Genomic DNA, 11,827 nt, shown 5'->3' with positions numbered 1-11,827 from the left:
TAAGGGAGATGATAGCCCAAATGCACCAGGATGTGGTCCTGGGCAACCTGCTCTAAGGGAGATGATAGCCCAAACGCACCAGGACGGGGTCCTGGGCCACCTGCTCTAAGGGAGGTAGCCCAAACGCACCAGGACGGGGTCCTGGGCCACCTGCTCTAAGGGAGGTAGCCCAAACGCACCAGGACGGGGTCCTGGGCAACCTGCTCTAAGGGAGATGATAGCCCAAACGCACCAGGACGGGGTCCTGGGCAACCTGCTCTAGGGGAGCCTGCTTGAGCAGAGGGCTTGCACGACCTCCACAGCTCCCTTCCAACCGCCACCCTCCTGTGCAACTCTGTGCCTTGCTTTCACTCCTAAAGCACCTGAACTCAGCCCTCGTGCCCGCCGGCAAGGATGCTGGGACAAGGCACGATCCCAAAGTCCTCCCCGAGGGGTCATCCCCAAACAGCAGCTGCCCGCTCCAGAACAGCCGATAGCGGACACAGTCAGAAGAGAGAAAAACCGTTTTATTGAGAACATCAACTGCGGGGGGGGGCGGGCCCAGGGCTCACAGGGGTTCAGCCAGTACCAGGAAAACGGCACCTACAAGGACAGAGGCAGAGAGCGCTGCTGAATGCACAGCGGCAGGAAGAGGCAGGGTTTGGTTGCCCTCTCTTTGGGGAACACCGCTGACGAGGAATTGCTCCTAGCCCAGAAGAGAGCGAGCTACGGCTGGCACTGCCGAGGGGAGGGCTCTGGCGCCTTATCCCCACGGGGAATGCCCTTAGAGAGCTGTGCGCGCGCAGAGATGCACAGGGCCCCTGTGCCACGCAGCAGGGCTCGATGGGGAGCCCCTGGGGAGCGGCCACGGGGTTCTTGCCAGACCCTGCGCAGCACCATCCCTCGCCGTGCCTTGCCAGCGGGTTGGCCTGACTTAGAGCAGTGCTGAGAGTTGGGAAAGATGGGCAGCAGAGCCTGGTACACACCTGGGCTTCCTGACCTGCCGGACCTTCCTGCATCTCTTCCGTTTGCGATCCCCCGATCCCTTTTCTCTCTTCCTCCTCTTGTTTTCGGCACAGCCTTCATCTCCCCAGGCCTGTGTCCTCCTTCGGTTTCTTCTCTTTTCCTCGTCCCGGGGAGAGCCTGCAAACCTTTCCATCCCACGGTGTGCTTAGATAGGTAAGGCCACGATGCAGCGGGGACAGTTCTGATTTTAAGCCAAAAAGTGACTCGTTTTACCTTCTTTCCTCTGAAAGGCTGCCCAGTTGCTGCGGGCGTAGCAGGGGCTCTGCCGTGCTCTCGAGGGTGGCTGCAGGCAAAGCTGGAGGTGCCTAAACCAGAAATGTCGGAGTGAAGGGGTGGCAAGGGACGGCCTGGAGTAGTAAGGCACTGCTTGCCAAATTGCCACCTTAGCTCTCCGGGGAAGATGCTGCTTTGCATCGTCCACGTTTCGCACAGTCCCCCCGCCCCAAAACAGACTTGATGAAACTGTGATGAAGTAGGATCTGAGCAAAAGCCCTCTCAAGTTGGCAGCTACTCCCCGCTGTCTTTTTGTAGGTATTTGGTTGGATTAAGCCCATGCCTAACGCATTTGAGAAAGGACCTTTCCAGTTTTCCGCACAACGTACGATTCCGCGGGGGAGGAGGAGGAGGAACCCCAAACGCACAAGCCGTCGGCTGGCCGGAGGAGGCCCAGCAGCTACTTGGCCTCCTCAGAAACTACCCTCCTACCCGAGAGACGCTGTCACGGTGCTTGTGGAGCGGAGCTGACATACCTCTGTCGTTTGGGACTCCGCCACCGTGTCTCCCCCAGCTCCTTTGAGGACGTCCAGAGAGGGGGATGCGTGCAGAATGGCTTCTGCCTGGTGGCCCTGGTCTGCTCTGCCTGCAGGGCCACTTTGCTCTTCCAAAGGCAGCTCTAGAAAGCAAAACCATGTGCAGCAGTGACGCCTTGGAAGTAAGGCACGGAAGTAAAGCAAAAGCCACCCCAAGCCCTACACCGGTTTTCTTCTTGCCGTTGAGGTTTCTGGTATCCCGAGCCCCAGCCTGGGACAGCCCTCAGTTCCTCCTCATACCTGTGGCTCCGTCCGTGGGGGCTGGCGACTCCCCGGCTGATGGAGGGGAGCGGCCAGCCACCTCCTCCCCAACGATGTCGCCGCAATTTTCAATCATAAACTCCACCAGCGTGTTCACCTGCACACACCAAGCCCTTGGTCTCAACCCAGCTGCCTGAAGTTGTCCCAAGCAGCCTTTCCCACTCGCGCCCCTTGCCTCTGCACAGACGGCTGTGGCTGTGGGGCTGCCTTTGCGGGCAGCCGCCCCACCGGCATTTGCTCAAGGGAGGAGGCAGCCAGGGACCTCTGCGCAGCCAAGCTCTGATGGGCCGGCAAGGCTGCAGCCGGCTTGCCAACACAGCGCACCTTCTCGGTCACCTCCAGCATGGCCTGGAGCGGGAGCAGGTCCTCGTCGGGTGGGCTCAGCAGGTTTGGCCCGAGGCAGATGGCCAGGTTGCTGGCGGTCATCCTGCTGGTGGCTGCGTTGTGGCCGACGTGCTGGAGCAGCGAGAGCAGCCGCTCGAGGAGGAGGAGGTTGGCTGCAGGCAACTTCTCGGCCACCCTGAGGGAACGGGAGCTCGACGTGAATAGAGCAGACGTTGCCCACAGCCGTCCCCGAAGCTTGCCCAAGGCAGGGGGGAGCCGGCGGCTCCAGGTGCTCTCAGCCAGCGGTCGGTGCTCCTGCACCTCAGGAAGGACGCACGGCGTTGCTTCCCAGCTCCTGATTGCACCCAAGCCCAGGCAAGGGAAGGCTCCCTCTCCACGCCCTTTCCCCGAAATCTAAGCCCACCCCAGCAACAGCAAGCTGCCAGAAGACGCAGCTTTGGAAGGAGACCGTCCCTTTGCAGGCAAGTCTCTCCCCGTCCCTGCTCAACAGGCGGGCTGCTGCCCGCACTTACGCTTTCAGCTCGCAGAGCTTCTCCTCCTTGCCGGTCCTCTCCATGGCTTGCATCCAGTCCTCGTAGAGGCTGTTGACGAGCAGCTTGTCGGGGATGCTTCGGAGGAAGTCCTGCAATGCCAAGGGCTCCGGGTGAGCCTTTGAAGTTGCCAGGCCGGCCAGGAGCTCCTCCAGCCGCAGGTCAGAAGCGCTCACCTTCAAGACGGCGGCCAGCAGGAGCGCAGGCTGGCTTCCCAGGTCGACGCGTGCGCCGCGGTCCAGGGCCTCCCGCAGCTCCCGAAGTTCGGTCCCGCCGGCGGCTCTGCGGAATATCCCCTCCGTCGAGGGTCCTTCCCGGCGCAGGACAGCCAGCAGCTCCTGCGGGAGAGGCAGGAGGACAGTTGCTTGGCCGAGGAGCTGCCTTCCGCCAGCGGTGGCCAGAGCACTGCCCCAGAGCGGGCTCCTCGCTGGGGGTGAAGAGCCCAAGCCGCCATCCCCGCAGCTCCTGGGGACGCCCTGTGGAGCAGCCGGAGGGAGGGCTCCCACCGCCTGCCTCTAGGGAGCATCTGGAGGGCTGGGGACCCCCCCGGCCAGGCTGGCTTACCTGGATGGGCCGGGGCAGGGAGCCGTCCTCCCCGCAGAGGGCTGCCAGGGGCTGGCCAAAGAGCGCCCTGCTGCAGCCGGAGCCCGCCTGCCCTGGCGCCTGGGCAGCGGCCGGGGTCCTCCGACGAGCAAAGGGCCAGGGCAGCCCCCTCCTCTTCCTCCTCCTGCTGCTGCTGCTCCCTCCTGCTGCAAAGGAAAGCCGAGCAAGAGCCCGTCAGCGGAGACCGCCGGGCCAGTGCTCCCGGGGCCTGCCCTGCCCGCAGCGTGGTGCTGAGCGGTGCAGCAGGACGGGCAGGGAGCCAGCAGCTGGAACTCTGAGCTCCGGCTCAGCAGCTCCAGTCGGGAGGCTCCTGAGAGCCGGCACGCCACCAGGAGAGGAGAGCCTGGCCCAGCCCTCGCCCTGTCCTCCTCCAAGCTGTGGGCAGCAGCAGAGGCTCCGTGTCCCCGCAGAACCACGTCCAGCGGCCGCTGCCCAGCGGGTGTCTGACGTCCTTCTTCCTCCTGGAGGTGACGTCCTTCCTTCCTCCTGGAGGTGACGTCCTTCTTCCTCCTGGAGGTGACGTCCTTCCTCCTGGAGGTGACGTCCGTCCTTCCTCCTGGAGGTGACGTCCTTCCTCCTGGAGGTGACGTCCTGCCTCGGGCTGCCCAACCTGCATGGCGACACTCGAGGGACAAGTGAGCACAGCTCCAGCGCTTGCAGGAGCTCACCGTTCTTCCCGAAACTCACCCGGTGCGTGGCAAAGTCCCCCTCCGCTGCTCGGCGGGACCGTCGGAGGCCCTTGCTTGGGACCAGCCTGCAAGAACCAGGCTGCGCTCAGAGAGCAGCCCCGCGGCGCAACGGGCCGCCGGCCCGGCGAGCTGCCAGCCGGCACCGGCAGCCTGAGCGCGGCAGAGCCGGGACCCTCTGCCCTCCCGGGCTCTCTGCCCCGCGGGGCAGGTTTCCCCCCAGCACCGCCGGCCAGGATGTGCCGGCATTCCCGGCGGCTCCCCAGCCCTCTCCGCTCCCCGAGCGGCACCACCCTTCCCTCCATCCCTCACCCCACTGGCCGCACGTGCCAGAGGCGGGCGAAAGGCGGCCCTTCTCACCTCGGCCTGGCCCTCCACCATCCTCTCCAGGCTCCCGGCGCTGAACGTCCTCCGCTGGGCAAGAGAGAAGGAGCGGAGGCAGGTGAGCAGCGATGCCTCTGCCGCTCGCTCGGCTGGAGGACCAGGGCTCGGGGGCAGAGCCCAGACCGGGCAGGCACTCACGGCGTGGCGGCGGCCCAGCTCCTTCTCCAGGAGCCTGACGGACGGGACAGCCGTCCCCCGGGCTCTCTTGGCTCCCTCGGGTGTCCTGTGCGCCGGGAAGGGGCAGGGAGAGAGCTGGCTGAGCCCCGAGCCGCCTCTTCTCCCTCGTGCGGCAAGAGCTGCCGGCAGCCGCGGGGGCACCTCTCCCCAGCTGGGGAGCTGCGTTCCCCCGTCCGGCTGCACCTGCAGCATCCCCGCGGCTTACCCCAGCAGCGTGCCCACCCACAGCTCCTTCAGCGCCCGGGAGCTGCAGAAAGAGAGGAGAACCAGCGTCAGGCCCCGCTGCCCCCCAGCCCGTGGGCAGAGGCGGGCGCCTGCGCAGCCCTGCCGCGTGGGGCAGGACGCCGGAGCGGGACGAAGCCCCGCGGGGCAGGAAGGACGCCGGAGCGGGACGAAGCCCCGCGGGGCAGGAAGGACGCCGGAGCGGGACGAAGCCCCGCGGGGAAGGAAGGACGCCGGAGCGGGACGAAGCCCCGCGGGGCAGGACGGAGCGGGACGAAGCTCCGCGGGGCAGGAAGGACGCCGGAGCGGGACGAAGCCCCCTGGGGCAGGACGGAGGAGGCGCTGCCCGAGCCCTGGCTCCCCGTGTCCTGCCAGAGCAGCTGCTCTCGCCCTCCCCTTCTGGGGACCCAAAGGGGATGCGGGACCTGCCCACGCCCCCATCCCTCCCTGCCGGCGTGCTGCTCGCTCCCTGCCCAGGCTCTGCACGCAGGGCAGAGGCCGTTCTCACGATGGCGCGGGCGTGCTTGGGAACGTCTCCCGCCCGGCCGTGGCACTCACGGGAAAGTGGCGACGCAGGAGCCGCTGGGCCAGACGAGGAGGATGGAGGTCCCGTCCTCATCGCCGCCTTCCTCCTCTTCCTCGTCCCCCGCCGCCTCCTTTCCGCCGCTCAGCACCCACAGCTGGTCCAGGGCCAGGCGGAGCTGTGGGCGCAGGCTGGTGCCGCGGCTGCAGAGAGCAGAGAGGAGAGGCAGGCGGTGAGCTGGAGGTGGCCTCCTGGGGGTCCCCCCGGGCAGAGCCCTGTCCCCCGCCTGCCCTTGGGACGGACGGACGGACGGACGGACGGACAGCGATGGGCGCCTCCAGCACCCACCAAGGGGCCGGGGCCTGGGGCTGGGGCCGGGGTGTCCCTGCCCCGGGGCCAGGGCCAGGGCCAGGGCTGGGGGAAAGGCAGCTGGGCTCCGAGGGTCTTACTGCAACTTGGCGATCACCAGTTCCTCCTGGAGGAGGAGAAGGCGTCTCTCGCTCCTCTTGCGGCCCCGGGTCAGCCGCACGTCCGTGCTCAGCACCGGCTCGGCGTCGGTGAGAGCCTCCCTGCAGAGCAGAGAGCGGCGGGCATGAGAAAGGCCGCCGCCGCCGCCGCTGCCGCGGGTCCCGGCCGTGCCCCCGAGGCACAGGGAGAGCCCACCTGGAGCCGCAGCAGCAGTTGGCCTGGCCCATCCTGCCCGGGAGAGGAGGACCCTCGCCGTGGACCGAGGACGCGGGCCAGTCGGCGACAGCGGGGATGGGAGGCGAGGTGCCGGTGCCGGCGAGGTGCTGCTCGGCCAGATCCTGCCTCCTCCCAGCGCTCCTGCGTGCCAGCACAGCTCCGTGCTGCTGTCTCTGGCGGCCGTGGGCTCCAACTGACCAACGTTCCGAGCCCAACGACCAACATTCTAAGCCCAACAACCAACATTCTGAGCCCAACGACCAACATTCTAAGACCAACGGAAAGTGGGAGGGGCACCGGGGGGAGAGTTCTTTCCAATATGGCCGCCTCTGCCTGGCACTGGGGACCCCTGGGCTGCACAAATCAGAGGGGAAGGACTGTCTCCCTCAACCTGCTGGCAGTGCCTTTTGCCTTGGGGTTCACCGCTGGCTCCTGGCCTCCCACTAGACTTGGTGCCGCCAGTCAGCCCCTTCTGGGACCAGCCGCTCAGCTGGTTTTCCTTCTACCTCCTTGTCTGCTGAGCCAGTCCATGCTTCTTCAGCTTCTCCATGAAGCTGTTCTGGCAGACAGTGCACAAAGGCTTCCTCACGTCTAGGTGGACAACGGCCACTGCACTCCCCTCATCTCCCAAGCCAGTCATTTCACCATAGATGGTTGTCAGTTTGGGCAAGCAGTGTTTCCCTTGCTGAATCCATGCTGTCTCCTAGTTCCAATCACTTTCATGTCCTTCATGTTTCCAGGATATGCTTTGACATTCCCAGTACCTCTATGAATACAGGATCCCCTTTTCTTATCAAATATAATAATAAGTTCAGGTTACCTGGTCATATCTGAAACTGTTATGGAAATGCTTGTGTGCTTGGCCTTAATTTAGGTGGGTTTCCTTTCAAGCCTCACCAAGAATCTGACTGTGAACACTACAGCAAACTTTTAACAAGATGTGCAGGCTCTGTCCTCATTAGTTTAAACAAGAGAGGAGAAGCAGCAGATACATGCAGAGTGGGCATTTCTGAACAACATGAAGTTAATTTGAGCTTGGATGAAGGGAGCCTTTGACTGGCAGCCAGCCCTACATACTAAAGGGCACTGATGTAAACCAGCACGTGCAAGCCCTCAGCCACATTGTATTGCGTATTGCTGCAGTGTCCTTCATTGGAATCTGATTCTGAAACACCCAAAAAAGCCAAGGGCAACTGGAACAGAAATTTTACATCAACCTGTGATCGTAGCCATTTTAAAGCTGAATTCACGTTGTGTCTTAGAGCATATTTCCTTAAACTATGTTCACAGCACCTACTATGATAATGTTCATCTAGGGCATTTTTTCCTTGCAGGCTTGCTGTACTATCACCCACATTTTACAGAAAGGGAACAGATACAGGGAGAGACTTGCTTAAGGTCAGAGTAGGCTGGAGTGGTGGAAATGGCAAAAGCACAGAAACAATGTGAAAAAGATGGGTCTAGTCTGAACAGGAAGGACTTGAATGACAGTGATGTTGCAAGTATTTATACCAAGTCTCAAATGAAAAGACAATGTCAAGACTATTTCCATTACCTCTTCTTTTTATTCCAAATACTGGCAATGATGTGGCTTGAAAATAGAATTATTCTGACCTTAAACATTGCGCCGTACTTCAGATACACTCTAGTTGATATTTTCCTTAGGGATTTTTAACTTCTGATTATTATTCCTTACGGTTTCTCATCTCTTCTCTCTCCTTCTCAATTTAACTGCCATTTATTTGTAACACTCACCCACCTCTGAGCAGCCAAGACATCTCCTCTGAGCAATACTCCCAAAGTAAATTCCAGTGAGGTTTAGGAACACACTTCTTCCTTAATCTAGCCACAACCGCCTCTCTTTCTTACAAGAAGATCCAAATACAGTCACTAGTTTCAGGCAAGCTCATGCACCCTGAGAGGCTGCATGTAGCATTTTGTACAAAACCACTAAAGCAGACAGCGTCCCCCACCTGCGTGTTGTTTAGCTTGGGGGTAGGCTGAAGTCAGTCCTGTACCCAAGGCTCTGTGACATGCCACAGTTCTCTCCAGCATAGCAGGACTTCCCAAGGAGTACCCAGGGCTAGCTAGCGCTGTTGCACGTAACAGTCTGGTACGTAGTGGGGAAAGAAAACCCATTTTGCTGAAAAGAGCTAAACATACAGGCATCAACTGTGAGGTGCTTTGAGTCCCCCTGCAAGGTGCTACATCAAGCCACCGGCGACAGTCTGGAGCCAACAGTGGTGCATGTCTTACCCTCAGATCCTAAGACCACAGAGATTTGAATACAGACTCCAGATCCAAGCTGCAAGCCTGAAACTATCTTTGCTTGCTTGAGTAGACCTGTCTCAGGTGAGGATTATATGGCAAAAATCCCATATGAAACATATAAAAGCACATGAAAACTATGTGGCCCAGGGAGGAGAGAATGAGAAAGGCCCTCTGTAATGCTACAGACAAGACCACTGTGCCTGTGTGGAGCGGCTGAGAAAAACCATACATTTTAAATTAGTCCCTTGGCAAATGTATGGTTCTTGTTCAGTCCTACTGCACAGGACACAAAGCATCAGCCTGGACCCTGTAGTTCCTCAACGCGCTCTGTAAACGAGACATTTGGCGAATGTCCCAAATGTATGTTAGCAGCTAGAGAGAAGAAGTCAGAGCTGAGGGTCACAGTATCTCTCTGTTTCAATTCTTTTCCTGATGCAGAAAGCCTGTGGGATTACATGGGGTAGAACACAAGTTAGAGCAGCTCCTAGCACCTTTTCAGTTTCCAATCTGGACTGTTCAGGCCTCCCATGAACTCAAAAATCAATGTGATATAAGTGTTGAGAGTTCGTTGATTTGCGTAGCTTCAGGGGCTTTGGTAAAAGGATGTTGTCTTGAAAATCTTTCCCCAGCCTTAAGGTAAAAGTAGTCTTTATTGCAGCATAGGCTTAGCCAACCGTGCAATGCCTCAGTGGATGTGTCTCTTAACTAAGGCAATACACAGAGGTGAAATAAGTATAAAGTGACTTTGCCTGGAGAAAGTCAGTCTTATTAAAAAGAAACCCAAAAGTAAACACTTCCTTTTGCCAATACTTCCTTGTCATGGGACAACATGTGTCTCTCTGTCTGTGTAAGACACAGAGTTTTCATATTTGATCTAGGCAATAAAGATAGCAATTTAATTCTGATGGTAAATAACCATTTTCCCTCCTGTAAGTAGTCTTTGCTCTCATCAACTGTTATACTGCCCCGTTCACATTAATCATAACCAAATTCCTTCTGGGCAGACACTGAAACCTATTTCCTTCAACCAGAGACTCAAATCTATAATTCATTCCCGCTACTATCAACCCTGAATTCAGATCAAACTTTTTGAGAACATCTAATAGCAGTTGCCAATTAAATCATTAGGCTCAGTTATCTTAAATAGATGCAAATTTTACTGGGAAAACTATAAAGTAAACAGCTGTTGAGAGAGGAGTTCTCTTACACAAGTGATAAAATATTGCAAATCAGGCCATGTTTCATTTTCCTAGGGTGAAAATACGACTGCTGGGAGGATACAAATCCTGAGGAACTTGAATGTGATTCCTGAACTACTTTCTTCTGAACTACTGGGTCTCCTGAGCTTTGCCACTCCCTCTCTTCAAAGAAAAACCTCTGCAAAAGGGGGCAACATCAGTTAACCTTGTGTTTCTCTTAGAGCCCATCAGCAAGAGTGATTAATGATCTGAAGGGAGAAAATCCTTCTTAGTGGCACTCTGTAATTCCCCCAGAGAAGGCAAGTGCTTGTCTAACTCAGGAGGCTTAGCCATGCAGCCTGGTTACACCACTTGTGGGAGTATGATGTGCTGTTACGTACATTCCTCAGCTCCCACCTAACGGCTGTGGATTCTCAGCCCAACTTTTTGCTTTCTTGTACTTGACTTCAGGGGTTTGTCTTTTTCCTTCTCAGGAACGCGGCTTCTCATTTACCTGCCTTTCATCTTCTCAAACACAGGTTGACTAAAATTTGCAGCACACTTAGTGATCACAGATTCACCTGCTAAGTATCACTCTCCCCAGCTCTTACTAAACTACTCCTTCACAGGTGGCGTCCTGATCTGTCATATAATCCCTGAACACATTTTCTTTGAAGTATTGGCTAATGGTTTCAGCAAAAGCAGGACTTGGTCTCATTGCTATTCTCCCTTTAGCATATCCTACTATTCAGGAGCCACCACTTGTTATCACTCATTGATGCACCCCGACATCAAAAAGAACACTGCATAGATGTGCTGGCAATGCAATAATGCTCTGCACCTCTGTTCCCTGTTCCTTTCACTCACTCTGGATGTCTGGATTCTAGTGCTTCATCCTCGGAAGCAGAGCAGAGATGAACAAGGCTGGAGGAGGTCACGTGGCTTTGGCTCAGAAGTCTCTGAAGGCTGGACCTTTCATGGACCAGGAGGCTCTCTAAGGTGAATGTTCAGCTAGACTATTGAAACTAGTTCCAAACTTGAAATTTGTGTCCAGTTTGTGGCAGTGAATTTTTTTCTGCCCCAAGAGAATTACCATTACTTTGAATATCCCTGCTTCTCCTTTATTCTAAATCAAGGTTTAAAAGCCAAGACCATGAGGGTTTTTTGCTTGAAGATTATATTACAATCATGTCAGTGTTTTGATTTCAAACATTTTTCCTGCAAATTAAAATTTTGAGGAAAAGAAATTGAATCAATTCATTGATATCCCCATCCTGGTTCAGCTCTAATCTGAGACTGAAAATGCGGTAGACCTGATTTGTTTCAACACAAAGGCACTTTCTGGCAAAAAGAGCATTCTGAAGAACTGTTTCTCAAGTAGCTGTTTCAGAGGCAGGTTGAGAGATTTCCAGGATCTTCCTCTGCCTGCTCTGCTACCTGCCCATTACTCCAACCCTCCTCTCTGCAGTTTGTCAGTGCTATTCGTATCATTGGGATATCAAAATAAAGGGGCTACTTTATCAACCAGTAGAGTCTGGGCTTATCGAAATGGTTGAGGGAGCTGCTTTGGAGCAGACATGTAGGAGAGCTGAGTCGCAAGCTCCACGCTTGCATTTGGATTGGGAGCAATACCTTGGCATAGCTGAGGTGACATTTAACAACCACCTCAATGGGAGGCGTGCGCAGCTGCGGGATGAAATCATGCAGTGCTAAATGAGAAGGGAAAAATTCTCTGGCCTCCCTGCCCAATGAGTCTTGTTCATCAGGACTTCAGGAGGTCAGAGATGTGCAGACAGTAGGTGACACAGAGAGACACTCAGCATCAGCTGGTGTGCCAGCACGCACAGCTTTATCTGTAAAATTAATATATTCAGTCCTGACAAAGTAATCCAAGATAAGCGAGAAGTCAACCAGAGCTGGTCTTATTAGGATGCGATATAATTAACTTAAAATTACTTATTTAGTGAAATTGTGATGATCAGTGTTGTGTTATCTCTCCAGATGACAGGGTTATTAGCTTCAGGCTGCCTGAGGGTATGAAGTAGGAATGAACTGTAGTTAAATAGCAGGCATGTACATGCCACATGTAACACATTAATACCCTCTCCCTGTTTTCTCCCCATCATGCCCCCGGCCATACCTCCTTTGT

General features: G+C 56.5%; 1 protein-coding gene across 1 annotated transcript; it reads right to left on the bottom strand.

The window, feature by feature from the left end:
• Nucleotides 1–501: 501 nt before the first annotated feature.
• Nucleotides 502–6,869, bottom strand: LOC142037686 (uncharacterized). The gene is made up of 18 exons (XM_075042167.1): nucleotides 6,736–6,869; nucleotides 6,209–6,370; nucleotides 5,995–6,114; nucleotides 5,581–5,748; nucleotides 5,006–5,047; nucleotides 4,762–4,846; nucleotides 4,600–4,653; nucleotides 4,241–4,307; nucleotides 4,075–4,163; nucleotides 3,515–3,709; nucleotides 3,127–3,288; nucleotides 2,933–3,042; nucleotides 2,400–2,595; nucleotides 2,055–2,172; nucleotides 1,755–1,897; nucleotides 1,219–1,310; nucleotides 966–1,130; nucleotides 502–582 (listed from the first exon to the last, which is right to left on the bottom strand). Exons 1-18 carry the CDS (start codon nucleotides 6,867–6,869, stop codon nucleotides 558–560), a joined length of 2,127 nt encoding a protein of 708 aa, XP_074898268.1. The 3' UTR covers nucleotides 502–557.
• Between the last annotated feature and the right edge of the window lie 4,958 nt (nucleotides 6,870–11,827).

Source organism: Buteo buteo, chromosome 12 (genome assembly GCF_964188355.1).
Source record: "Buteo buteo chromosome 12, bButBut1.hap1.1, whole genome shotgun sequence".
NCBI lineage: Eukaryota > Metazoa > Chordata > Aves > Accipitriformes > Accipitridae > Buteo > Buteo buteo.
This window is presented reverse-complemented; position numbering and strand designations above follow the sequence as displayed.

Coding starts and splice junctions, on each gene's coding strand:
- LOC142037686 (XM_075042167.1), bottom strand. CDS start 6,869: ATGACTGGCTTGGGAGATGAGGGGAGTGCAGTGGCCGTTGTCCACCTA. Junction 6,115..6,208: donor AACTGCTGCTGCGGCTCCAG/GTGGGCTCTCCC, acceptor TCTGCTCTGCAG/GGAGGCTCTCACCGACGCCG. Junction 5,048..5,580: donor TCCTGCGTCGCCACTTTCCC/GTGAGTGCCACG, acceptor CTCTTTCTGCAG/CTCCCGGGCGCTGAAGGAGC.